Source organism: Yarrowia lipolytica, chromosome 1C (assembly GCF_001761485.1).
Source record: "Yarrowia lipolytica chromosome 1C, complete sequence".
NCBI classification, from domain to species: Eukaryota; Fungi; Ascomycota; class Dipodascomycetes; order Dipodascales; genus Yarrowia; species Yarrowia lipolytica.
Window position 1 is genome coordinate 1566514 of NC_090772.1, and position 25331 is coordinate 1591844.

Genomic DNA, 25331 nt, shown 5'->3' on the forward strand with positions numbered 1-25331 from the left:
TGTATCATTATGATTTTCCCGTGTTGTTACAATGTTCGTGAGTCTTCCTAAACAAAAGTGCGTCAGAAATACAACCTAGGAGCCCAATTATGAAGAAAAAGTAGATTTTGGTGCTACGATCGTATTGTACGCTTCAAATAAATGTAGTCTGTGAATAAATAGTGTTATCCAACGCACCATAGGGATTACGAAGTTGGGAATCAGGGAGTTGTTTCTGTGCCAAGTGTGGAAAAACGGAGATGAGAGATTGTTTGTGGATAGACGGCTATGCCTCTTGCTGTGTCCTCGACTTTTTGGATCAATAGCATATAACCAGATTTCATCTCCATAACCCATAATCTCCGACGCTTATCAATATCGTAGAATCTCTCAAATTTCCAGCTACCGATCATGTTATTATTCTGTGCAGAATAGTAATAATTAATTCTTCAAGCTGATAAATGTGACTACCGTACAGTACAGTACTTTCACCTTTAGAAAGTCTGAGAAACTACAAAATACTCTTAGTTGTAGATTAGTCTGACTACAACACTTTACTTGTATATTTGTCTCCTCAGGAACAGCTTCCGCCTCCGTCTCCTCCTCCGCCTCCATCTCCACCGCACCCTCCGTCTCCTCCACCTCCAAAACCGCCGCCAGAATCATAGCTGTATCCAAAGTAACCTCCCCCTCCGCCTGCTCCAATGTATCCTCCTTCAAAGGCCTTACCTCCGTAGTGGGTCCATCCTTCTCCCCGCGCTCTCTTGACGCGCCAGAATGGTTTTTTCCTAGGCGCTTCTTGCTTGGCGGTCTCAGTTTCCTTGACGTATAGTGTATCATCTGTAATCTGGCCCTCATCGGGTTTATTAGTGCTCAATTCGGTCTTGTTTTTTCGAGAGAAGCCGAGAATTCCCATGTTTGCAAAGGAGTCTGTATCGGGGCGTCTGTTGATGCCAGTGTTGAGGAAGTGTCTGTCTGGTCTGTCTGTCTGGTCTGGTCTGTCCAAGTCCAAGTCACTTTATATCCACGCGATGGGAGTCGGAAACTGCCTCCAGCCGTGATCGGTTGTACCATCTGACCTTCCTCCGAACGGCTCTCTGGAAGCGGCTAACAGGGTTTCGAAACGTGGAATCAAACGTGGGGTATCGGAGATCCAATCACGGGAGTTTCTTTCTTATCTGTGGGTACGGATATCTTAACTCCGGAGTTGCACCTATCTCAAGCGGCTGAATGCAGCTACTTCAGATAAATTAAATGCCCATATACCTCTCCTTTGTTGCAATATGATTATAAAAAACACTATTTCTTCTGCCCCAAAGAGTCGCCTCATGTTTCCTCCTGCTTCCGAACAAAATTGATCACTTCCGAAACGTCCACCGCTATAAATATGACGTCATGCCAACAAGTCAAAAAAGCTTGATCCAGTTGCCGGTTTTTAAGGTTTCGGCTGTGGGCCCAAATTATGCATCATGTCATCTGGTCTCTTCACGAACATCACCATGTCAAAGCTGTAAAATCTACTAGAAGACTGTGATTGAATATAAGGATCAATTATAGTACAAGTATGGAGTTCATTAGATAGGGTAAGTCAACCTTACAGGAGGTACATACTACACCAGTACACATTTGAATGTACGCAGTCTGATATATGATACCACCAAGTACATACTTTTATAAGTACATACTGTACATACTGTACTTGTACGATATTCATCTCACTGGACGGGGTAGCCAACGGAACTCCATTGCGCGTTGAATTGAAGTTGTTAATTTCGTCGAGACGGGATATCATGACGAACCAGATTGTGGTGACCAGTTGGGTTGCGTATACTTGCTTGTACAGCAGTCAAGTAATGTCATTTGGGAAGGCACGAATGGCATTCTCCAGGTGTACATGAGTGATTAATGTAGTTGTTTTCCCTTCCTCATTGATACCTCTTAGATAATACATCTGGAGTATGCCGCTTATATAATACATCTGGAATATTCCGCTTACATAATACATCTGTAAGTATGTCGCTTACATAACCTAGCTGGTGTATATCGCTTAGATAATATCGAAAATGTTGCATTTATACAACCCAAGCGGGGTTCGAACCCGCAATTCTCGACAACATTTAGCGATGAGGCAGCTCAAAAAAATGGGATAAAGTTCAGACAGCAACGCGACGCGAAATTCATTAATTCACACCACACAATCAACCATCAACCACCACCATGGATATCGCCACGGAATGGACCACCAACGCCAATGAGGCACTCACTATCACGCTAGAGCCGTCCAAGGGCAAGGGCAAGGGCAAAGAGGTCAGCAACGGCTCCGAGAAGAGCCATGTCTTCAACCCCATCTTCACCTACCCCATCTACGGAGATGTAGAGACCATCCTCGGATACAAGAACTTCGAGCTCAATTTGAAGATGGACGCCTCTACTATGCTGCCGCTGGTGACAGTCAAGTTTTCCGACAAGTTGGAGTTTGATGGAATCTCTTTTGACGACCCTGTAGAGAGATTGCTGGAGTTTTTGCCCGAGGAAACCGCCACCGACGAGGCTGAGTGGGAGGAAAAGCGGGTCAAGGAGCTTGGCGACGGCTTCAAGCCGGTTGGAAAGGAGTTTGGTACCTTTTCAGTAAACAGCGAGAAATACACAGTCCACCGGTCAACTCTGCTTGACCCGGAGACTCTCAAATTGCATCTGAGACTACAGATCTTCGTGCCTCTATTCATTGAGGCGGGCTCATACATTGACAACGAGGATGACCGCTGGGAGATTTACATTGTGTACAACGCGGAGAAGGAGATTGTCGGATTCTCCACCGTATACTGCTACTGGTTCTACGAGCCTTCGGCTAAGGAAAGCAAGGCTCCCAAGGACGCGTCGTTGGAGCAGCTCCAGAAACAGCCGTTTTCGCCCACGCTTCGAAAGCGAATCTCGCAATACGTCATCTTGCCTCCTTTCCAGGGCAAGGGTCTGGGAGGGCAGCTGTACACTCTGTTGTTCTCTCGTTTCTACGCCGACCCTAATGTGTATGAAATCACAGTCGAAGACCCCAGTGAAGCCTTTGACGATCTGCGAGATCGATGCGATCTAAAGTGGCTAGCAGACCAGGGATTCCCCTCGGAGGTGTTCCGGATGCTGCAGACCACTTCTGCACATGGAGAGAAGGCTGGAGACAATCGAACTGGCCGAACCAAGGTCGTGGCAGGCGCGTTCTGGACCAAATGGCTAGAGGAGCATCGATTGAAGTACAAGCTGGCCCACAGACAGTTTGCTCGGTGCTTTGAAATGATTCTCCTAGCTTGTCTGGAGGTGTCTAGCCCGACGAAGAAGCGAAATATCAAGGACGCGCGACTTTTTATCAAAAAGCGAGTCTACGTGCGAAACAGAGAGTTTCTGGAGGAACTGGGAGGCAAGATAGAAGTCATGTCCAAACTGCAGGAGACATACGAGTCCATGGAGGAGGATTATGCCCGAATCATGAAACCTGTTCTGGGATATGTCAAGGACGGACTCAAGAAACGAGACCGAAATGATGCTGGCAATGAAGAGGCTAAGAGAGTCAAGGTGGAGTAAATTTATGATTGTATATTATGTATTATCGTATGTACTGGACTGTATAAATGCTTGCCCATAACTTGAATGGGACGTAGTACCAAGTAAGGGGTAACTAGGTCAGCCACCATGGAACCACCATACTCCAGCTATAATCGAGTCCATGTCGTTCTTTTAGACAGATGTTCCGCCGAAATTCCAGTCTCAGTTTGGACTAATAACGAACAAAAGGGGAATCAACGAGATGAGATATCAGCGGTCGAACTGTTTGAGCAATACTGGTATTCTCGGTCAGCCATTCCTCTCACTTTCAACCGGAATTGGGCACACGCTAAAAGTGAGCCTAGTCACTAGACCAAACGGCACCAGCGATGAACCAACTACGGCGAATGATTCTGCAAAAAAAACAAAAACATTTTTGCGCTTTCAGAACGTGTTCTGGCAATGTCTGAACTGTTCTTTCTAACACTTTCCTGATACTAGAGTCATGTTATATAATGTTCTCCAGTTGAACTTCAAGAATCAACCGTTGAAGAATTTCCAATACAATCTTGTAGATGTACTAATATAATGCGTGAATCACATCATCTTTTAGTCCAGTCCAACATCTAGTGTGTATTCCCCACACAGCGCCGTGCACTGTATAAAGATGGGGAACCGGGTCCACCAGAACCAGCCATCACTTTCCATCAGTTGAAACATGAAGATCAACGTTATTGAGGCGGCAAAACATGCCAAAGAGTTATGGCTGAAGAAAGATCCCCGGGATGAAGACGAGCTTCAGTCTGACGTTCAAGTCGAGGTGGTCGAGGTGGAAGAACATCTACTTGAGTGGATGGGAGCCAAACTGGGTATTCCTCCGTCGGATATGGATGGCGGGTATCCGCGAGAAGTCCATTTTATGGCGGAAAAACTCGCAGAAATGTCTCTCGAGAAAGCCCTGGAGCTCGTGAAAACTAATTACGACTACCATGACCATGACAACAACTTTCGGCACGAATACCGGATGGAAATCAAGGGTCTGTTGGACATTTTCAAGGACAGCCCAGTCGAATCAGAAAAAGAGGACCCCGAAAACATTCTTCTGATTCGTTATTGGGCCACCATTTTCGATTGGTGGAGTCCTTACCCCGAGGTACGCTCTGTCACCGATCCTTTCGATGAAACAGACACTACGGTCGAAACCTGGCGAGTATGGGTACTGGGAACAATTTGGGTGGCCATTTCGGCCTTTGTCAACCAGTTCTTCTCTGTACGTTTACCTGCCATCACTCTTGACGCCTCTGTCTGCCAGCTACTGCTCTATCCTTGTGGAAGACTCCTTCAGTATGCACTTCCCGACTGGGGTTTCAGATTCAGAGGCAAAAGGTATACTCTCAATCCGGGAATATGGAGCCAGAAAGAACAACTACTGGCCACAGTTATGGTCACTTGTGCCAACGGAACTCCCTACATTACATCCAACGTCATCACCCAAGCGCTTCCCATCTTCTACAATCAGAAATGGGCCTCTGACTACGGATATCAGTTTGTGTTCATGCTTACTACGCAGATGATTGGTTTTGGTATGTCTGGATTGCTCAAACGTGTGGCTGTGTATCCGGTAAAAGCCATGTGGCCGTCGCTACTGCCTACTCTTGCCGTCAACAAGGCACTACTGGCTCCAAATCGAAAAGAGAGCATCAACGGCTGGAAAATATCACGATACAACTTCTTCATGGTCATTTTCGCCGTCTCTTTTCTCTACTTTTGGGTCCCCAACTACCTCATGAACTTCATGCAGACCTTCAACTGGATGACCTGGATTTCCCCCCGAAATGCAGATCTGGCCATCGTGACGGGCTCAATTGAAGGGCTTGGATTCAACCCAATCCCCACCTTTGACTGGAACCAGGCGACCGCCCTACTGGCTCCCATTACCCTACCTCTCTACACCTCTGTCACGGGCTTCTGCGGGGCCTTGTTTGGAGGGCTGGTAATTCTGGCTCTCTACTACTCCAACAACTCGTGGACGGGGTACATTTCCATCAACTCAAATCGACTGTTTGACAACAAAGGAGAGGTTTTCAACGTGACGAGAATTCTGACAGACTACAGATTCGACCGAGACAAGTACCTAGCCTATTCAACCCCGTACTACTCGGCAGGAAACCTGGTGGCGTACTCGGCCAACTTTTCAATCTTCACCTTCTCCTTTGTCTACACGATTCTCACTGATTGGAGAGCAATGAAAGACGCCATAGTAGACACCGCCAAGGCGGTCAGATACATCCATCGGTCCAACTACTACGGCAAAGTCGACCCGTACTCTCGATACATGAGAAAACACAAGGAAGTTCCAGATTGGTGGTTCTATCTGGTCATGATCATCATGTTTGTCCTATCTGTGGTTCTTGTTGAGGTATGGCCGGTGGACACTCCGGTTTGGTGCATTGTTTTTGTCATTGGGTTGGTTGCTGTGTTCATTATCCCCTTTACCGTGTTTCTTTCTTACACAGCTACAGAACTCACTCTCAATGTGCTTTCCGAACTCATGATTGGATATGCCTTGCCTGGGCGGTTCATGGCTCTCAATCTCGTCAAAGCCCTGTCTGTTCAGATTGCCCAGCAAGCCCAAGCGTACACCAAGGACCAGAAGCTCACCCATTATGCCCATTTACCCCCCAGAACAATCTTCTGGCTGCAGCTCTGGGCCACCCTGGTGAATGGAGTGGTTGCAATGGGTGTCATCCAGTTCCAGTTGGGCCAAGAAAAGCTCTGTGAACCAGATAACAAGATGAAGTTCACCTGTCCTGAACAGACCACGTTTTTCACCGCCTCGGTTGCTTGGGGGGTCATTGGGCCCAAAAAGATGTTCAACAAGTATCCCGTGATGAAATGGATGTTCTTGTTTGGAGCGTGTGCCGGGCTTTTTTTCTTCTTTGTGCAGGTCACCATGCCCAAACTGATGGTCCGATGGTTCCCCAAACATGCAGACAGAATCGACTTTTACCGACGCAAGTTCCTCTATTTCAATCCTCTCATTTTTGTCATGGGAATTGTGGACGGATGGTCCCCCTACAATCTGACCTACAAGGTCGGCGGTCTCTATCTCGCGCTCGTGTTCAACGGATACATTAAGGGACGCTACCTGGCCTGGTGGAGAAAGTACGCCTACGTAATGGAGGCGGCTATTGTGACTGGAATCGCCTTGTCGGCCATCATCATCTTTTTTTCCGTTCAGTACAACCCCAAGGATCTGGACTGGTGGGGCAACAGTGTGGTAAATGCTGGATATGACAGTGAGGGCATTCCTCCGAACGTCCAGGTGCCGGAAGACCCCGGCTATTTTGGTCCGCCTCCCTCCGAGTGGTGATTTGAGGGAGATCGAGGCTACATATCCATCAATGACTCTGCTAGGTACACCGTAATAGTAATCAGAATACCACAGCGATAGCATGTGGACAGAGATAGTCGAGGAATGAGCGGTAGAATGCTGTGTAGATGCTGTGTAGTCTGATCCTTCGCCTTCGGTTTGTCTAGGCAGCTCAATCGAACGCCGAAAACTGTGTCAGAAGGAGCGGAGGCATCTCAGTGGTAGTTGATTTGGATGCCTGGGGATGGAGATGATGAGCGACAGTTCAAAATATTCCCGGTCAATAATAAAAATACTACAAAATATGACATATTTCCAGAATGATATAATCAGTCATTCTGGTTCTGATCGGGTCAAACTACTGTCTATGTTCTGACAAGTCCTGATGACTTGTGACCAGCTTCATGTGCACACACTCTCCTGTCTTCGGAAATAAGAGTTTCGCTTAGGCCCCGCAGTCTTGGCACCTCCTGAAACATGTGATCTGTGCACGACTGGGTGATTCCCATCAGGTTTGTTGTCGCAACAAGACCGGTTGTCACGATCACCGTTCTTTTCTTCGTTTCACGTAATGCTCAGCTCCCGAAGTGGCCGACCAGCCAGGTTTTGTTTTTCTTAAACTACATTTCAGTCATGATTAGCTGGATGCAGTTCAAAAATGGAAAACTTGACGTGGGTGTCAAACCACTAGTTTCCATTCTGAGGGCTGAATTTGTCAACCTGATGGTGCGCTTAGTCGAATCCTCCACTAGGACGCGGAGACTCCTGATGAGTCTGAGAGAAGAGTCTGGTTATCGGAACACCTTCCAGAAAGTGATATATAAGTCGATAATGGTTTTGTTAAATCATCACCACAATCGGTACTCCGCCACGGGCGTTTGAGGTGATTCTCGATACTGGCTCGTCATACTTGTGGGTCCCTCAGCAACTTCAACGGCGGTTATACGGGTGGAGATAGATCTGGAGATTGGATTCTTGAGAGTGTAGATGTGGGAGGAGAGACCTGGACCAACTTCTGGAAGCGTTTCTACTACAATCGCAGACCCAAGGCATTCTTGGAGTGTCTTTCCAACAGCAAGAAGAAGACCCCCGGCTCTTGTGCCAACTTTCCTTTGGCAGCTCAGCAGCAGGTATGATGTATTATGCTGCCTTCTTGCTTTTTTTTTTTTTTTTTGTTGCCGGCGCCGTGTCTGGAGATGGAACTTTCCTGCTTGGAAGCATTGATCACGCCAAGTACAGCGGAAAGATCAGCTACGATACCGCCCCATACCCCAGCACTGGTGCTGTGATCAACCTGGACACCATCACCGTCAACGTAACAGATGTTTCTTTTGATGAGTCGGCCCTTCTGGACTCGGGTTTAATTGTTATTGCCATTTCCGACCCGCAATTCAAGTCAAGGGCTCGATTTTTTTTGACTGCAATACAAATGTCAGTCTCAAGTTCAACTTTGGGCACCATACAATCGTTTCTGACCAATCTTCGTTCCTTCTGCCCTTCTCTTACTTCTCTGGAACCCCCTCCGACACTGAGTGCATGTTTGCTGTTCAGAACCTGGCAGTATCTGGGTCAGCATCGGCCAGCTGTTTCTGCTTGCAAACTCGTTCCTGAAAAAAAAACACCTACTCAGCCCTCGATCTGGATAACTCGCAAATTGGACTGGTCCTAGCAGTTTACACTGAATCGAGTGACGCTCAGACAATTACCGGCATCTTGAGTAATCAGCAGTAGATTGGTGGCTGTTTCAGATGACAGACAGGCATTAGTTGCAGGAAGTATTCGCAGGAAGTATGACAAGAAATGTCTCATCGCAAATTGAGTCTACGGATTTCTGGGCCGTAGCATCATTATCAGGAACTACAAAGGGAGAGTCCAACAGGATCACACTCACATCTACAGTGCAGTAACTAACTTGATTCATTATGCGGGCAGATATTGGGGGGTCTCTACAACATCTCGAACCTTTCGTATGCGGAAAACCGGAGTAGACATCATGAGTAGACATCATGAGTCGAACAACATTGATTCGGTCGAGAATAAACAATTCAGAACTAGTTTCATCGGATTAATTGGAAAAATTCCACTTGGAATGATTCTGGACGTCGCAATTTAGTATTTTACAGAAATGGAGAACTGACGACTTGTTTTGAGAACATGTAACCGTTTGGATATTTCTGATTGAGAATGACTGAGAATTATTGAGCGAGTTGCTATCTATTCACAAATCGGAGAATAGTGAGCAGAAGACCAAAAGAGCAGAAGACGTAAAGGAGTAATACGTGTCTATGAAGTTGATTATAAGGACCAATACTCAGTGGTAATCATTCCTAGAAATACCCACGCACATATTGCGTGGAACCAGCGGAAATAGCTGCGAACTTCTAATAACTTCGGAAACCCCCACCAATAGTTATTATCCTGGTTTGTAAGTAATTTTGGGCCACCCCGGTCATAAATGCGTTTGTTCAGCCAGATACTACGACTCCTCTAATGTTCAACTGTGACTGTGATACTCGGACTCGATATGACCCAAAAGTTGACCCCTTCGAAGCCCTTGACACTCTTTGGCAGTCGTATCTAATTAGATGTATTAACGACAGATTTCATTAGGGAGTAATGGCATGTCTACTCACCCTACGGTGCCTAGAAGCTCTGGATCTTCCCCCTCCAACATCAATGATAGAAGCTTCCTCATCAAAACAATGCTCTCGAGCAAGCCTCATGCATCGCTCGTTACGACACCAGGGAATACGACAAGTGCGCACTCGTCCCACCAAGCAAGAGATACCAATGCAATTGGCCACAGTACAACCCACAGTCGTACATCGGGGTCGGCTGGTGACCCGTCGCAAACAAGCTCCTATACAGCCCGCAATGGTGCACACCGGGTTGGTGCATCGGTGAGCAGATCTTGTGTGCGACGGCTCGGTGGCCGTTGCTGAGCTGTCGCAACTACTACAAGTGGTGTCGTGACAGTTGCCTGTACATGTAGGAGAACAAGAGGGCAGACAGGCTGTTTCAGAAGACCTTCCCGGATAGGTCTGGTGAGATCTTCGGGACCGCCGACTAGGGGTTCGTCTGGTAGATCTCCTGCTTACAGGCCGCGAGGTGCATGCATTTCCCGTGCAGTTTCTAATTGAGCACCGTAGAGAGCATTTGGCCCCTTCCCCTCCCACAGAGCACGCTCCACATGAGGGCTTCTTGCAGACACAGAGCTCTGTTCCACATCCCATGGTGAAGGTTGCCTTGACAGAGCATTTGGGGGTTTTGAACAGCTTGGTTCGCAAACAGCCCGTCTCGTCGCCCAACGACCAGCAGCCCACGCTCCCCAGAATACCACATCGAGGCGAGTATGCCCGTCCCCCGGTACAGACGTTGGCAAAGGTGGGGAACGGAAAGTAGTGGATAAAGGCGAGATAGCCTGCAATCAGACCAATCAGCATTCCGATGATCACGTCGAAGACGTGGTGTCTATTGTCTGAGATGCGTGAGAAGGCGACTGCAGAAGCCGACAGAAGTGGAACCAGGCTGAGAAGCAGCTTCCAAGACCACCCAGAGCAGTCCAGCATCCGGGTTCGGGCGATCCAAAAAAGGACTTGAACCATAGCCGATGTGAATGCCGTGGCGGAATGGGCGGAAGGAAACGACCGAAACCCTTCTTCAAGATGTCCAATGTCTGTTTGTGTGCAAATGCCGACGTTGGAAAGAGTTCCGAATGACGGACGCATCCAGGACATGGGTCTACATCTTGCGAGCATATCTGGCCGGGGGGCTCCCACCAGATTTTTTAGGAGCGATACAATCACAGTTTGCAGGGCGTGGGCCGCCATCAGGGTCAGGAGGATAGCGTGCAGGTCCCAGAGTCGTCTGTGCCATCTATGAGAGGTGGTGAATCCAATGGTGAGTGCAAATTGGCCAATGGGGATCAGAATCGAGTAGATGATGAGAAGAAACGTGGGCACAATGGTGAGGTCGGTCGGAATATGGCTGTACCATAGCGAGGTGTTGTAGAGGTAGAATTCGGCGAAAAGCGGGGACACAATCTTGGCGTATACAAGAGCTAGCGTGGTGAGACTGATGTAGAAGATCCAGTCAATCAAGTAAGACAGCACCGAAGAAAGGGAGATAGAATGGCTGCTGATGGGGAAGAAACACTCGTCTCTGCGTATAGCCACTAGAGTCGATGACGACTGCGTTGAATACGTCATTCTTTAGCTGTGTTGAAAACAGATTTTTTGGAGAATAGTTTTCCGGGGCAGTTTCTTTCTATGTTTCCAGAGATGGTGTTTTAAGGACACAAACAATGCCGAAGCTTAAAAAAAATGTTACACAGAAACAACAGGTATTTTTGTTATCACTGTAGATAAAGTTGAGATTGTGCATTGGAAATGTCTGATAAGATATACGATGATGTTTGAACTTAATTATCTGCAAATCAAGCTGCGAGAGAACGTACAGTTATTCTGTCTTAACACGAACAACCCGGTCGTCATCATCCGCCGCGAGCGGGAAAATGAAAGGAGTGGTATGCCACCTACACTACCACATCCAGAGACGACCCTGATGGTGACGCCCGTCCAGCTTGTCCACCATACCACCAACTTCTTCCGAAAGCGCGGCGAACCGGCACAGCGGTTTCTGCAAGTCTACTACTGACCAACAATTCCAGATGTGAGGAGATATGTCAGGTCTTTTCTCATAAGCCGACTGTTAACCGTGTGGTATCTTTTCTGACTAGTAACACCACCTCTGAACTAAATAGGCCCTACTTTTTGTTTTATTTAGTCATTTTATATTAGTCATGTTCACTACCCCGTGAACGAGACAGACGCAAGAAACAAAAGGAGATCGGTCACCGTGACTCTAAAGAAACGACAGAAATCAACTCGATACAGATACGAGCAGGTTCATTGAACACCAATAACTCGACAATCAGTAATTCCCAACTTCTGTGTGGGTGAATTTTCTCACGTGGGCGCACGGCTGAGAATGTTGAGCAAGTGCAAACACAACAGTTGGACCATGTATACGCCAACCCAGTCTGATCCATCTTCCGGTCTCATGGAGATTGAGGTGTGTTCCTCAGAATGTTGTAGAGATCACAAGTTGTCCAGCCCTGAAGTGCTTGTACATAATCAATTGAACAGATGGGCTCGTCATCTTCAGCTTCAATGTTTTCACGCATTACATAATAGTTCCAGAAGACCTCCTTCCTCATTTCTTCATGTTTCTATCCTTCTCATAGCTCGGGTCATTTCTTCGTATTGACAGCAAGTTCAGAATTCAAGTACTCTAGCTTTTCTAGAAAGAGAAATTGTTATCTTGAGGTAAGAGGATAAGCTGAACGTGATGATGTCCTACAGTTATGTACAGTATGTACCCACTGTGTCAACTCCCTGAGCAAGAATCGAACAACTCCTGCAAGTCGTTAATAAAAAAAAAAAATTCGTCATATTTGGTACCATCTGGCCAGTCATCATAGCCTCCGGTCAAACCCATGGATGTCTGGGAAGTGTTGATTTTAGGCCGATCAACCATTCCCACGCAGAGAATGGACTCCGGTGGTTTCGAAAATGTGCGCTTAACCGCGGTCTTGGATCTTCCATGTGAAAATCGCGATAAATGGGACAGATTATCGTGGTAGCTTCTGAGCTTGAGAGAGACTCGAAGCAGTAGCTTCTGTGTCCAGCGTCTGGACCTTAGCTGAGTTGACAAAAGAGGCTGAATGGGCATTGACCTATTGACATTGATCCAGTTGAAGTGCTGTATATGCAATCTCACATTCCATATGGTCAGCTTGTAGTGTTGATGTGGCAACTGGTAGACATAAATAGATACATCTCTGACTAGATGCTCCAAAAGGTAATCACGCCATAAACACAGCCCCAGGGATCAGGCTAATCCATCGAGGGCTGGTAATTGGTGCTAATTAGCGCTAGTTTAGATCAATTCTAGACCCCTGCAGATGAGCCCAACCAGCAGAAAAATGAAAGGGATAATATTGATATCAATAATTCACCAACCCTGGAACTACCAGAGCAACTCCGGTACTCAAGAGCTTTAAGAACGCCCTAAACGAGGTGGGGAAGATGTGGTCAACTAATAATGGCTCAGTTGGAGCCATAGCAAGACCAACCTTAGTCTCTATAGCACGTGAATGAGATCCCACGTTTGTGGACGACTCGTTCTACAAGAACAGGGGTGCAGTACTCGTAGTAATCACGCAAGAGGGAATTCTTCCACCACCACTTCAATGACTCCTCGCAAGTACTGGAACTCCTTGTACTTGACTCTCAGGTTCTCTTTGGTGTTATCTTCTTCGTCCGAGAGAAACAGAGCATCCGAGGGCTTATCTCCGGAGGGCTTGTCTGCAGCAGATTCACTCAGCTTGTTCATTCCCTTTCTTGTGTCAAAATAGAGCTCTCTGGTGAACAGCGAAGGGCCCTTTTGGTTCTCACTCTGCCAGTGTCCAAAACGCAGCTCTTGAAAGTGTTTGCAAGTCTCAGGCTTCATTGTAATGTTAACGGTCCAAGGGCCGCTTGTGACGCTGCCGGAGATTTTTTTCTTGTGCATCTTGTTGTAGCCCTCCTTTTCGATTCGAATGCATCCTTCAACGATCAATTGCTGGATGTTGGTGCGAATACGAGCCAGGAGATCTTTCAATTGGGCATCTTTGAGTGCCAATCGGGATGCCTTGACCTTGACCAGCTGCAATTTGTTTCGGTGGATCTTTCGGTTGGATAGCGTGCTAGTTTCCACCGCATCGTCGTCGCTGCTGCCGTGGTCGCTTCCAAACGACTCCTCCAGGGCTTCGTCGCGGTTGTACAGATGTCGAGCGTATTGGACCATTGCCTGGCGTCCGAACGAGATGCGCAGTCCGACCGCCGTGTCCTTGTTGATTTTGGCATATTTTTTTCTGTTTTAGCGCGTGCGAGTGAGAGTCAGAGCTGGATCACTTGGGCAATGAGCGCGTCGAAAGTCGAAAAATCGAAAAACAAACCTGACCCAGATCGCAGCCTAGCAATGACCATGTCACCATCTCCTCAGACCTGGACGGACATGTCTCTTGTAGATCACATGACCAGATCACAGGTTTCGATGACAGGTTTCCATGACATGTTTCCATGACATGTTTCCATGAAAAGTCTCCATGACAAGTCTCCATTCCATTTCATCCATCTCCAACCAACCAGACCTCCCTCCGCCTCCATCCCCACCTCTTTGTGTCACTTGATACTCACATTGCCATTGCGCTATTCCGGAGCTTCCACAGCTATTCCACAGTCCTGCTGGATTTGCCGGTTCGTTCTTGCAAACACACAATGTCCTCAGCAAGGTTCAATAAGAGTAAGCCCAAGACTGGTTGACTAGAGTAGTGAACGTTGAGTGGAACTAGTGTATCCAAGTGAGTACAGTAATGGAAGTGGTCCCGCGATGGAGGTCCCGTGATGGAGATCCGTGATGGAGATCCCGTGATGGAGATCCCGTGAGGTAACCCTCCCCCGAATCGAAATCCTGCTTATTAAGCCGCCAACAGTGCTGTACCTGTATCGCCAGATCGCAATCACCGGATCGTACTCACAATCCGTTCAATAACTCATACCCCTCTTGATTTCTCCAACCTATAATACTACAGTACAGTACCGACACTGTTGCACTATGATAACTCGACAGCTATAGGTGGCACGTTGCACTACAACCATTCACTGGTGCTAGCAACCAGTAGGTGCAGCAATTAGCCAGACGTTGCGACCCTAGTGTCCACTACTTGTAGTCGCACAGTAGTGAAACGAAAAAGAAAAAAAAGTGTCCGGAATTATGCTGAATTTTTAATGGCGCAGTTATGGTCAGAACGGAACCAGTCCTACATGGTTTGATTATTAAGCGGAATCAAGTTTTAACATTGGCAAGAAATTAAAAATTAGAGAAACACACACTAAAAATTAAAAAAAAAATTTAAAAATTGGGGAAAAATTAGAAAAATTAGAAAAATTAGAAAAACTAGGAAAAATTGGAAAAATTAGAAAAATTAGAAAAAATTGGAAAAATTAGAAAATTAGAAAAAAAATTAGAAAATTAGAAAATTAGAAAATTAGAAAAAATCAGGAGGAACAAAAAAAACACATGAAACACACCCTTACATACTCCCCCAAACTACACTCGCACAATCACACTTGTACAAAAATACTCGCCTCGTGCCCTGGGCTCGTAACCATGGTAACATATTGAAGAGTGTACTGTAATTAACTTCTGCTCCTTGTCCCATGACCTCCTCCAACCCATATCATATTGTGCGACTAGAATTTGCTCATGAAAATTGTCGGCGATCGATCTGGGAACTGGAAAAAGAAATTCTCGGCGTGACTGACGCCATCAGCTCAATTAAACAGATGCGCTAATCAGAACCACTAATGCTGGTGAATTGATCTCGAACAAGTGAGTCAACCCAGAAACGTCAACTGATTCTCCGTCTCATCCATCAGACAGTAGTGAGACTGTTCCTGTTTGTCTTGCTGGTGGTCCTTCTGTCTTGCCGTTGTCTTTCCGTCCTTCTGTCATGCCGTTGTCTTTCCGTCCTTCTGTCTTGCCCTATGCCTGTGCCCGTCTGTCGGTCTCTTTTGCCGGCTTCCTCAATCAACAAATGAACGTCTACGAACACTTCATGTTAACTGCCATTGTCATGTAGCACATTTAAAACACCACATCTCCATCTACAGTTGCTACCCGCATCGATATCGTACAAATGCTCACTCACTCACATCCAAACAAATAAATCTAATTACTACATAATCATACAGCTCAAACAAACGACTGAATTTCAAAAGCAAGCCAAAGAGAGGGGAGGAGGAAAAGCGTTGTGTCGGCATACACAGACTTAATGAAGCCCTTGCTGCAGCCCACCACCTTTAAACAAACAGTAGTAAAAAGTAGTTAAAAATACAAAAGAGACTTTTCAACAAAAATTAGCATGTCCTTTTCCACGGCAGACTTAGGCGTCAAGAACCTTGCCCTCCTCCACAACGGCGGAAGGCTCGTCCTCGGCCCACTCGGCTCCCTCCTCTTCCTCGTCATCGTAGTCGTCAACGTCAGCTCGTCGGATGGACAGAGTAGGCTTGACGGAAGCCTGGTCCAGAGTCCAGCTTGCAAGGGCGTTCTCGGCATCGATGATGACCTGCTTGGAGGCCTCGTAGCCGTCGTAGGCGGGTCGAGACTCACCGGGGGTGACGGGGGTGTCGTCGAGCAGCTCGAGCAGAGCCTTACCGTAGCCGGCAATCAGAGCGAGCTTCTCGGAGTGCTCTCGGATGGCGTCAAACTGGTAGTTGAAAGCGGCCTTGACCTTCTCTCGGGTGATGTTGGAGAGCTGGGCCTCAGCGACAAGGGACTCAGCCTCGGCTCGGACAAGCTCCTGCTCAAGAACAATAATCTTGGGGGAGTTGGGCTCCTTGTACTTGAGGTGGGCAATCTGGTCGGTGATCTTCTGCTTTCGGTCTCGAGAGGGCTGGACGGAAGCCTCAATGTTTCGCACGGACTTCAGGGTGATTCGGTACTGGTCGTACTTGTCGATGAACTGGTCCTCGAGCTCACCAATCTCGTAGATGAGAACACCGAGCTTGTCGGTGACGTCGGAGACATCCTCGTCAGCGTCCTCACCCCAGAGAGACAGCTGCTTGGCAACCTCTCGTCGCTCTCGGGCCTGCTGCTCGATGGATCGCATCACGTTCTTCTCCATCTTGACGAGCTGGGCGAGCTTTCGGGCGAGATCGGGGCCCATGGAGCCGGCGGCGGATCGTCGGAAAGAGTGGACTGGGTTAGTTATGTTTAATGGGTTGGATAGGTCGGAATGGCAACGGTAGCGGTCGATGAGAGCTCATCGGCTAGGACAGCAAAAAGAGGGGCATAATGGTCAGACGGCACCGGCAGGCAGCACCGGCTGCACTGCACTGCAGCACATCACGCTTCCACACCACAACACTGTACAGTACAGTGTCGGGATTAAAGTTGCATGCATGTTGTGCTTGTCCCTTTCAGGGCGTACTTGTCCCAATCCGTAACCAATATGCGAACCTTAATTGCAGTCCTAGCAACTTTGCTATTTTTTGGCTTGCTGGGTGGGGGCAGTCTGACATTCGGGGCAGGCTCAGTCCACGAGGGCAAAAATAGGGCCACAAAACCAACAACTTTGGACCACAAAACGGACTCGTGACTCGGGGCTAGTGCACGTACAGAAGACGAGTCCAGACCAGTTGGTCCAGTCCAGTAAAGTCCAGTTGTTGGCGTCATTTTTTTATTCTCCAACGAAAATAAAAAAGTTGAACCGCCAACACTGGTCTTCCCCCACGATGCTCCTGTGCGAATCCGCCCCATCATCCATCGACGTGCGGCGTTAAAATGTGGACTGACTTCTCGAGGCAGACAGACATAGACAGTAGGAGAAAAAAAGATAGGTGTGAGAGAAAAAGAACAAAAAGGACCATGCGATCTGTGATTCCTCGTCGGTGTCGGTCTGTCCGGTCTGTGTCGTCTGTATCGATCGATCGAATCATCATTCCCAAAAAACAATAATCCGATTGCGTAACCGGTTGTGTAATCCCCCATGTCTGTGTCTGTGTAACCATCGCCTCTGTGTAACCAAAATCTGCGCAACCAAAACCTGCGCAACGACACCAATGGTGCCGCATTTCCATCTGTGTTCAATCTACTCACCAATGGAACCATTGCCGAAGAATCGTCCGCTCTTAGTAGAAGAGGTGGGAGGAGGAGGGGAGGCGAGCTGAGCAGCGGTAGGAGCTCTGCTGTTTCGGAGAGAGTATGTTCTGTGCATTGTGTTGTGTGTTCGAAATGTGTTTTTAGGTCGGACCTTATCTAGAAAGAAGAAGGAAAAAAGAGAAGAGAAAGGGGTTTGGCTGGCGACGGTGGTCTTGTATATATAAGTGAGAGATTGAGTTTGGAGGGTTGTGCACACATGCGGGTGACCCGGCGTCTAGCCAGCCAAGAGAACAATGAAACCCTGTCCAGCACTGTACAAACAAAGCCCAAACAAAGGGCTACATGGATATTGGACGTGGTTCCAAAGTTTAAAAAGGTAAAAACAAGTCAATATGGCAAGATTGGTTTGCCGTGTGTGTGATGTGGATGTGTGGTGGTGGTGTTAGGAAGGGGAAAGTGCGGTCCAGAAGGGGCTCTGGGGGCCGGTTTGGCGGCAAAAAACACTGGGCGAGGGTTCAGGGGATGCCAGGCCGCGTAATTGTTGAAAAATACCTGCAATCGGGCCCCGAAAACCCCTATTTTTCACTCACGCTTCTTTTCCATTTTTCCATTTTTCCATCCATCACTATTGCTATCACCCTCTCCTCGCACCCCTATTCTCTATTTCCTATTCACCACAGCCGCCCAACATTTGAACTTTATCCTGCATGTAAATTGCATTGCATTAATGTGTATGTATGTGCACTGTACAGACACGCTGTATATAAGACTTGTACAGCAAGTGATGCGCGAAGCTGTTCTGGAGCATGGTGAGGATAATAAAATAAAATAAAATAAAATCGATTTATAAAAAATAAAATGCTGGAAAAAAACAAATCTTTGTAAAATGCAAGAATATATAGGAAAAAATTCAACTCGAATAATTATAATTCATGAGTCCTCGTGGTATTATGAATAATTTCAAAAATACTGCCGACTATTAAACAGCTTCCATCCGCCGCCCTTCCTCATGCTATCTCTCTATCGTACTGTCGACGACATATTTGGGTGTTTTTGATTTACGTTTCTTTTTTCCATTTTTCTTTTTCTTTTTTTTTTCTTTTTTTCCGTTTTTCCCATCTAACGACGAGGACTTCGTTTTCGCACGCAGAAATCGGGTCATTGGAAACCACCGTAACCACCGACAGAACGCACACAGCTCCCCAGTCGCTCTGTCGGCATGCTGTAGAACTACCGGTACAATACAGAATCTGCCGATCAACCAGCCTCGTACTGTACAGTGTGTACGGTAACACGTGCACGTGGTCGATTTTGGCAAATACACACAGTTTCGCGACCTCCCAAACTCCCTACAAGGACCAAGACCCGCTAATAACGTCGCCCATTAGCCCATTAGCTTGCGCAAGACGTGACGTGACGTGACGTGGAGTATTCGTCCACGGTGGTCTCCTACACGGCTCCGCCTCGTCGATGCTGACCACGTCGTTCTCATCATTTTAACTTTCACTATTTAAGTTTTTGTGTTAACATTTACGCTCGAAACTCAAAATGAGAGATGGCATGTCGACGCACTCCAAAGCAATATAGCTGCCTAATTGGGTGCACTCTGCATACATTGATGTGATCCACCCAAAACAATGTCTTCCTTGTGACGTCAACAGCCGTACCGTGAGTGAGGCGTCGGGTGCTCTTGAACAGAGGCGGAGAAGAGAGAGAGTAGACAGGCCGACGTCAGGGTTAGGGTATTTACGTGACGGTGAGGACAAAAACCCCTTTGCCTGGAGAGATGAGTCGCGTCGCTAACCTGCCCGATATCGCCTCTCTTACGGTGTACACCATATTGTAGACACAACATATTATGAGGCATTTCTCGAAGCATATCGAACATGCTGATCATCACAAGACGTAGAGTTGCTGCAGGGGAGAGGCTGTATAGGGACGAGAAGATTGACGGATGATGGCAAGTACAATCAGCAACGTATGCGGCTGGTTTTGTGTATTTGTAGCAATGGTTGGTGGGTGTGGGTGTGAGTTGTAGTCAGATTGCGAGTGGTTTAGTGTGAATGTGATTGAGTGTGAGTACGATGTGAGTAAGATTGCGAATAACTGCTTTTGGTTCTCATTCTGTTGATATTTGCTCTCACTGAAGTATCGACTCCCATTCTATAGTATTTGTTCTCATTCTGTGGCATCGGTTCTCTCTCGTTGAGTTTCGGTTTCGGTTCCCTCTCACTGAAGTATCGTGATATCGGCTCCACTCTGGTGATATCGGCTCTACTATCAGCTCCAGTTATTCCCATCTGTTGACACGTGATTTTAGTCACCTGAAAAACGCCCGATCGAAAGTTGATCCAAGACCCGATCCAGCTATCCAAGGTTGCTATCGTACTGTCCCCGGTTGCTGCACATGGTGATGTTCAACTCGCACAAGTACAGTACATACAAGAGCGACCGTACAGTATATATGTACAGTTCTCTTTGTTTGGACTCAAAAGAACCACCAAAAGACCGTTTCGGAGCCCTCTACGCCTCCCCATTAGGCAACCTCCGGCGCTTTTCGTCTCAGTTTGCTCGAATAGGACAATCCTGGTTGGATTCGGCAATGATAGCAACGGTTGGAGAGGTGGATGGTTACTGAGACGAGTGCTACGGTAACGATGCTAACAGCTAAGATCCTAGCGATACGATTCCGGCAGCTCGATTCTAGCAGCTACTGTACTTGTACTATCTATTGCTGTGAATGTCCAAATTCCATTCTATCCCGTACCGTGTATAATGCCTGTTCTTCCACGACAACAACCACAAACAACAACTATCGCAAACCAAACTACACCTTTGAACCGGCCTCATCCGGGGTACTCGCTCCCTTCGAAAATTCTTGCTTCTTCTGCGCTCCCCACTGTTTTCACCACATGAAAAGGGTGCTCTAAGCAACCTAAATGGCTTTTGCCGAGGCATTATTTCAGGTACTTTCCAGGCACTTTCCAGGTACTTTTTAGGCATTTTTTAGACACTTGTTAGACACTTCAAATACTTTACTATTTACCACTTTTTACACCCTTTCCAGACTCTTTTCACACCCTTTCCAGAGTCTTTTCACACCTTTTCAAGTACTTGTACTGCATCTTTCCCGGCTTCCAGATTCCAGACTGTTCAGTCTCTGCCAATTCGCCCTGGAAACCCACCGGAGATCTCCAGGGCCCGGTAAATCTATCTACAGTACGAATATCTCTACTCATGTTGAGGTTCAACTATTTATCACTATATATTTTCTCTGTTTCGGCACTCGGCCCAACTACATTTACTTGAAAATTACTTCACCCCATAAAGTCAACTAATTTACTTATAGCCACTTACACCGTACTTGGATTATGCACACTTGGGAAAATGGCCTGACAAAAATAAAATAATTAAAAAAACAGAAAAAAAAATCAAGAGCAACAACCAACCATCTCCCAAAACGGCAAAAATCCTTCCTTATGACCACACTACTGTTTTGTTGTTTCTTCTTTTATTCTTCAAATCACGTGAACCGAACACTGGACCAAATGTCTCAATTTCACGCCATGGGACCTCGCTCAGCTCATTTGAGTCTGTGCTGGTTCACTTCCATGTCTCAACGCAATTTTGGAGTATATTCTTTTTTGTGTTTTTGACGACAACCGAACAACAACAAACACCCCATAATCAAAAAATACTACCCTAACCCTGTAAATTGACGTCTTTGGTAATATTACCCTAACCCCTTTTGGTCTTAATCAGTCCTACCTCCTACCCTAACCCACCACCCTTCCTTCTTTTAGTTCATCTTCCCTTTTCGTTTGTGAAAAACTCAAACGCGCCAATAATCCAATAAGCTGAGAATGCAACTGTAAATGCACGTCATCTGCAGTCGGGACGCTAACGACCTCGGGGTTGTCTTTGATGGCACATGACGTCATTTTCGGGCGGAAACCCCGCATAAACTCACGAAATATGCCATAAAAAATCCCTCTTTTGGCGCGAATTTTCGGGAAGTTTTCCCAGTCGGAAACCGTCCATGAATTGTCTCGTATGACCCGTTGGATTGGCTCTACCTTTTGTCTCTCAGCCTTCCGTGTTAAGGTTAGAGTTTGTAATCATGGTTGACGTGTGATGGCATGGGGCGACATTAGTTGGGTAGTATTTTCGACATTTTAGCGGCATTTATTGGTTGTAGCAGCAAGGGCAGTTGAGGTGTAGATAATGAGACAGACCCATGAGTATATTGCAGGTTTCTTTTTTATTTCCATTTTTTCGATTTGATTTATATTTTTCCGACTTTATTTATTTATTCCAATTATATTTATTCATATCTATCAGACTTTATTTATTTATTTTTGCCTATTTTATCGATTTTATTTTAATTTAATTTATTTATCTAATCCAATGTGGAGGTACATTGGCTTGGCGCGTATTGTACAGATTGTCCGTGTTTCACGTCATGCGTTTGTGGGGCTTTTTTGCGGAGCGTTTTTTGATTTAATTTGATTTAATTTTTTTGTGGAGACACGCGTCGCGTCATTGGAACCCTGACAGAAGCAGCGAAGCCCAGGGATATGTACGGCGTGGGGAGATGGTTGTCTGGGCGACCTCGTCGCGGTTATATTTAGAAAAGAAAAATGGGGAATTTGGAGGAATTCGAGCGAAAATGGAAATGGGAAATGAGGAGAGAGGGAAATGAGGAAATTTGGAAATTTGGAAATTTGGAAATGGGGAAATGGGAAAATGGGGAAACGGGGAAATTGGGGAATGAGGAAAATTTGAGGGAATCGTCGAAAGCGATAAGCAATTATGATAGTATTGTATCAACCATTCCGTCGATTGATCGTGTTCTGTCAAAAGCGTGTCTATCAAAAACGTGTTCTGTGACGGGATTATGTCAGCATTTAGAGACGACGGACAGAACGACCACGTGAGTGCTGTTTAATCCTTGATCATCGATATTATAAACCCACAGTCGATCTTACACCTACAAGGACTCGCACAGCCTCCAACCCCAAGACCTGCTCGTACTCGTTTGACCGCCGTATTCTCCAAAAAGACAGCAGCGAAATAATACCGCGAAATGCAGGAGGTGGTCTGTGTGTCTTAGCTGCGATACTTTGCAGTAAATCTGTCTGAGCTCACTGGTGTTCTAGTCGAGGTAGGAGCGGTTCCGAGCCCTATACCGGTTATAAGACCCCAATACCGGTTGTAAGACCCCAACACTGGTTGTAAGACCCCAACACCAGTCCTAATACCAGTTCAGATCCCTAATTGTAGCTCCTACTACAGCCGATATCTTCCCTGGAACGCCCAGACCGCTAATGGAACAGTAGCAAAACATGGGCGCGGGGAGACAAAGAAGTGACAGCAGGGGCCATCAACGAGACCGGCTGTATAAGCAGCCACAATCTCCAAGGTTTAGCGTCGTTTTGAAAGCTTCAGCCGAAGCTTCCAACCTCGTCGCCCGATACGTTCAAGATACGGCTGACGGTAGGGTAGGTGTAAGATCGATGGTGAGCCATCGGAAGGAGTGCGAAAGAAGATATGACGTTATTTGTAGACTCTCACCTCGCGCATGGCTCCAAGGTCGGAATGCCAGTAGGAGTGAGTAGATAGGAGTACCAGTACACTGTAGGTAGGAGTATTTGTACTCGAGGTGGTCGTCAGTGGTAGTAATCGATCGATTTCTGGCTTTCCATCCAACAGTTGGTGCCTTTGATTTCCTGCTGAACCCTTGTGGTAAATGTCAAAAAAAAAAAAAAAAAAAAAAAAAAAAAAAAAAAACAGACTTCAGGACGACGAAAAAACATTGAGGCATGTCGTGATTTGGTTTAATGTCTTCTTAGAATCCCCTTATTCGAACGGTCAAGTTGCTACTTTTGCTGGAACTCGAGATCACTGTACCAATACAAACGCTGTGCTGAGGCAGCTCTCCTGGTCAACAATGTGAAAACGAGACTGGCTTGCGACTGGCATGGTTAGAGCAACGGGCGGCTATAAAACCTCGGCCAACCAGTTCTTGACTCAAGTTCATTGTTCGAATTGTCAGCTGGTTCCACGGCCTATGTCTCGGCTGTATGGTAGATGAACTGGCAATCAGATCGGTATTCTGACGGATATCTTCTGTACTGTTATTGAAATGTGACAACAATTCAATCGACTGTACAACAATTCACTCGACTGTACAACAATTAAATCGACAGTATCGCAAATCACTTCTGATCTCCCCATCAATGTCTCTTCTTCCTACGATTCCGTGCCCTCCTCTTCGGAACTCGTACTCGATGTCAGATCTCAACAAGTCCTTCGTTTCTGACCAGTGTTGCAGTGCCTTCTGAGCGTACAGAACCGTTTGGCACAGGCAACACGACTTTTGACCTGGAACCCTGCCGTTCAAGCAGTCATTCGCGGCGCCCAAGAAACGCCATGGGGCACCTCCACTCTCTCACTCAATAAATGCGTCTAAGCCTCACGAGTTTCCTAAACTGACTTCTCTGGCTAGGGAGTTCACCCCGGGAGGCAACCGGATCTGGCACGAACACCTCTTCTGCAGGCATTTCTGGAAACACGAAACAGGTCCTCTGTCATGTCAACAGCAGAGCATCAGGTGGTGGCTCAGAGCTCGAATTAAATATCCCCAACATCTCTGAGTTGGAGACTCGTTCTTGGGTGGAGCGACTTTGGCCTGGAACTGGCTTTGGAGACTCAATTCGAGGTCAACGGGGTCAATTGGATCAAACCACGTCCATAGGTTCAATGTTTTGGATTGCTGAAATTCCACCAGGCTGAAGGTGGTGTGCTTCACCCCAATGATCTCCATCACACCATCACGAGTTGTCATATTCACTTGGTGGATAGGACGGGTTGTGGGAGAGGTCTCAAAATGTCCACCATAATGGCGTCTGTAGAAGTCGCTCGGTCACGGCCGGTCGGATATGTAGCCACAATTGCATGCTGATCTCTTCAACCGTCGTATTTTGCCTTGGTATCTTTTTCGATCAATTTCTGTACCGTTTTTGCCACCGTGGTTGGCCTGTTCATGGGGTCTGTTTTGGGGTTTAAGAGATAAGTAAAACTAGAAAATTAAAAACCAAATGTCAGTTAAAATAGAAATATTATCTAACAAATACTTAACTACTTACACATCACTTACTAAGGGTGGTTCCAACACAACTCTTCTCTCCTCCAGGTGGAATGGAGCACAGCGTCAGACCACGCACTGGCCAGGGAAATCCACCTACCGTGCACTCCAGTACATTCATCACCACTAGCGGGAACACGACTATCCCTCAACAAGATCTACAGCATTCAATTGAGTCTTTCTAGCCTCAAATCTCGATGGAAGCAGATGAACAGACTGAATGGTGACTGAGGTGCCCACCGCTGATTCGAAAATACAGTCTCACAGCAGCCTTTTCAAGTCCACCTTGACGACATTGATTAAGTGATTATGACAACCAAGCAACCCACAAGACCAATAAATCGTCGCTCGACCTTCAACATGTTCCCCCTTTATTTGCTTCTCTCCACCTTTGCAACTCCCGGTAAGCTGTCCAAAGCCTGAGACACTTTAGGGGAGATTGGCACTTGTTGATCGACTCATGCTGTGATTTCAGTGAAATACAACTCGATAAAGCAATAGTCGCGACCACTTTGAATGGACTTTGAGAAGGATGATAATGAAGTGCTCAGCACCCGAACTCACGGCGCGCTTTGAATGGACTCATACAAG

General features: G+C 46.7%; 7 protein-coding genes across 7 annotated transcripts; 3 read left to right on the plus strand and 4 right to left on the minus strand.

Annotated features, from left to right (window-relative positions):
* Window positions 1-553: 553 nt before the first annotated feature.
* Window positions 554-895, minus strand: YALI1_C15674g (uncharacterized protein; the record flags this gene model as incomplete). Its single annotated transcript, XM_501712.1, has 1 exon — window positions 554-895. The coding sequence occupies one exon, from the start codon at window positions 893-895 to the stop codon at window positions 554-556; it is 342 nt and encodes a 113-aa protein (XP_501712.1).
* Window positions 896-2196: 1301 nt separating this feature from the next.
* On the plus strand, window positions 2197-3552 carry YALI1_C15687g (uncharacterized protein; the record flags this gene model as incomplete). The annotated part of the gene is made up of 1 exon (XM_501713.3): window positions 2197-3552. The coding sequence occupies one exon, from the start codon at window positions 2197-2199 to the stop codon at window positions 3550-3552; it is 1356 nt and encodes a 451-aa protein (XP_501713.1).
* A 679-nt stretch (window positions 3553-4231) lies between these two features.
* Window positions 4232-6886, plus strand: YALI1_C15707g (uncharacterized protein; the record flags this gene model as incomplete). The annotated part of the gene is made up of 1 exon (XM_501714.3): window positions 4232-6886. One exon carries the CDS (start codon window positions 4232-4234, stop codon window positions 6884-6886), a length of 2655 nt encoding a protein of 884 aa, XP_501714.3.
* A 1132-nt stretch (window positions 6887-8018) lies between these two features.
* YALI1_C15745g (uncharacterized protein) lies at window positions 8019-8555 on the plus strand (the record flags this gene model as incomplete). Its single annotated transcript, XM_068282306.1, has 1 exon — window positions 8019-8555. One exon carries the CDS (start codon window positions 8019-8021, stop codon window positions 8553-8555), a length of 537 nt encoding a protein of 178 aa, XP_068138407.1.
* A 937-nt stretch (window positions 8556-9492) lies between these two features.
* YALI1_C15776g (uncharacterized protein) lies at window positions 9493-11094 on the minus strand (the record flags this gene model as incomplete). The annotated part of the gene is made up of 1 exon (XM_068282307.1): window positions 9493-11094. One exon carries the CDS (start codon window positions 11092-11094, stop codon window positions 9493-9495), a length of 1602 nt encoding a protein of 533 aa, XP_068138408.1.
* A 2011-nt stretch (window positions 11095-13105) lies between these two features.
* On the minus strand, window positions 13106-14135 carry YALI1_C15803g (uncharacterized protein; the record flags this gene model as incomplete). Its single annotated transcript, XM_501717.3, has 2 exons — window positions 13106-13802; window positions 14128-14135. 2 exons carry the CDS (start codon window positions 14133-14135, stop codon window positions 13106-13108), a joined length of 705 nt encoding a protein of 234 aa, XP_501717.2.
* A 1740-nt stretch (window positions 14136-15875) lies between these two features.
* YALI1_C15832g (uncharacterized protein) lies at window positions 15876-17708 on the minus strand (the record flags this gene model as incomplete). Its single annotated transcript, XM_501718.3, has 2 exons — window positions 15876-16690; window positions 17591-17708. The coding sequence occupies 2 exons, from the start codon at window positions 17706-17708 to the stop codon at window positions 15876-15878; spliced, it is 933 nt and encodes a 310-aa protein (XP_501718.1).
* Window positions 17709-25331: the final 7623 nt, after the last annotated feature.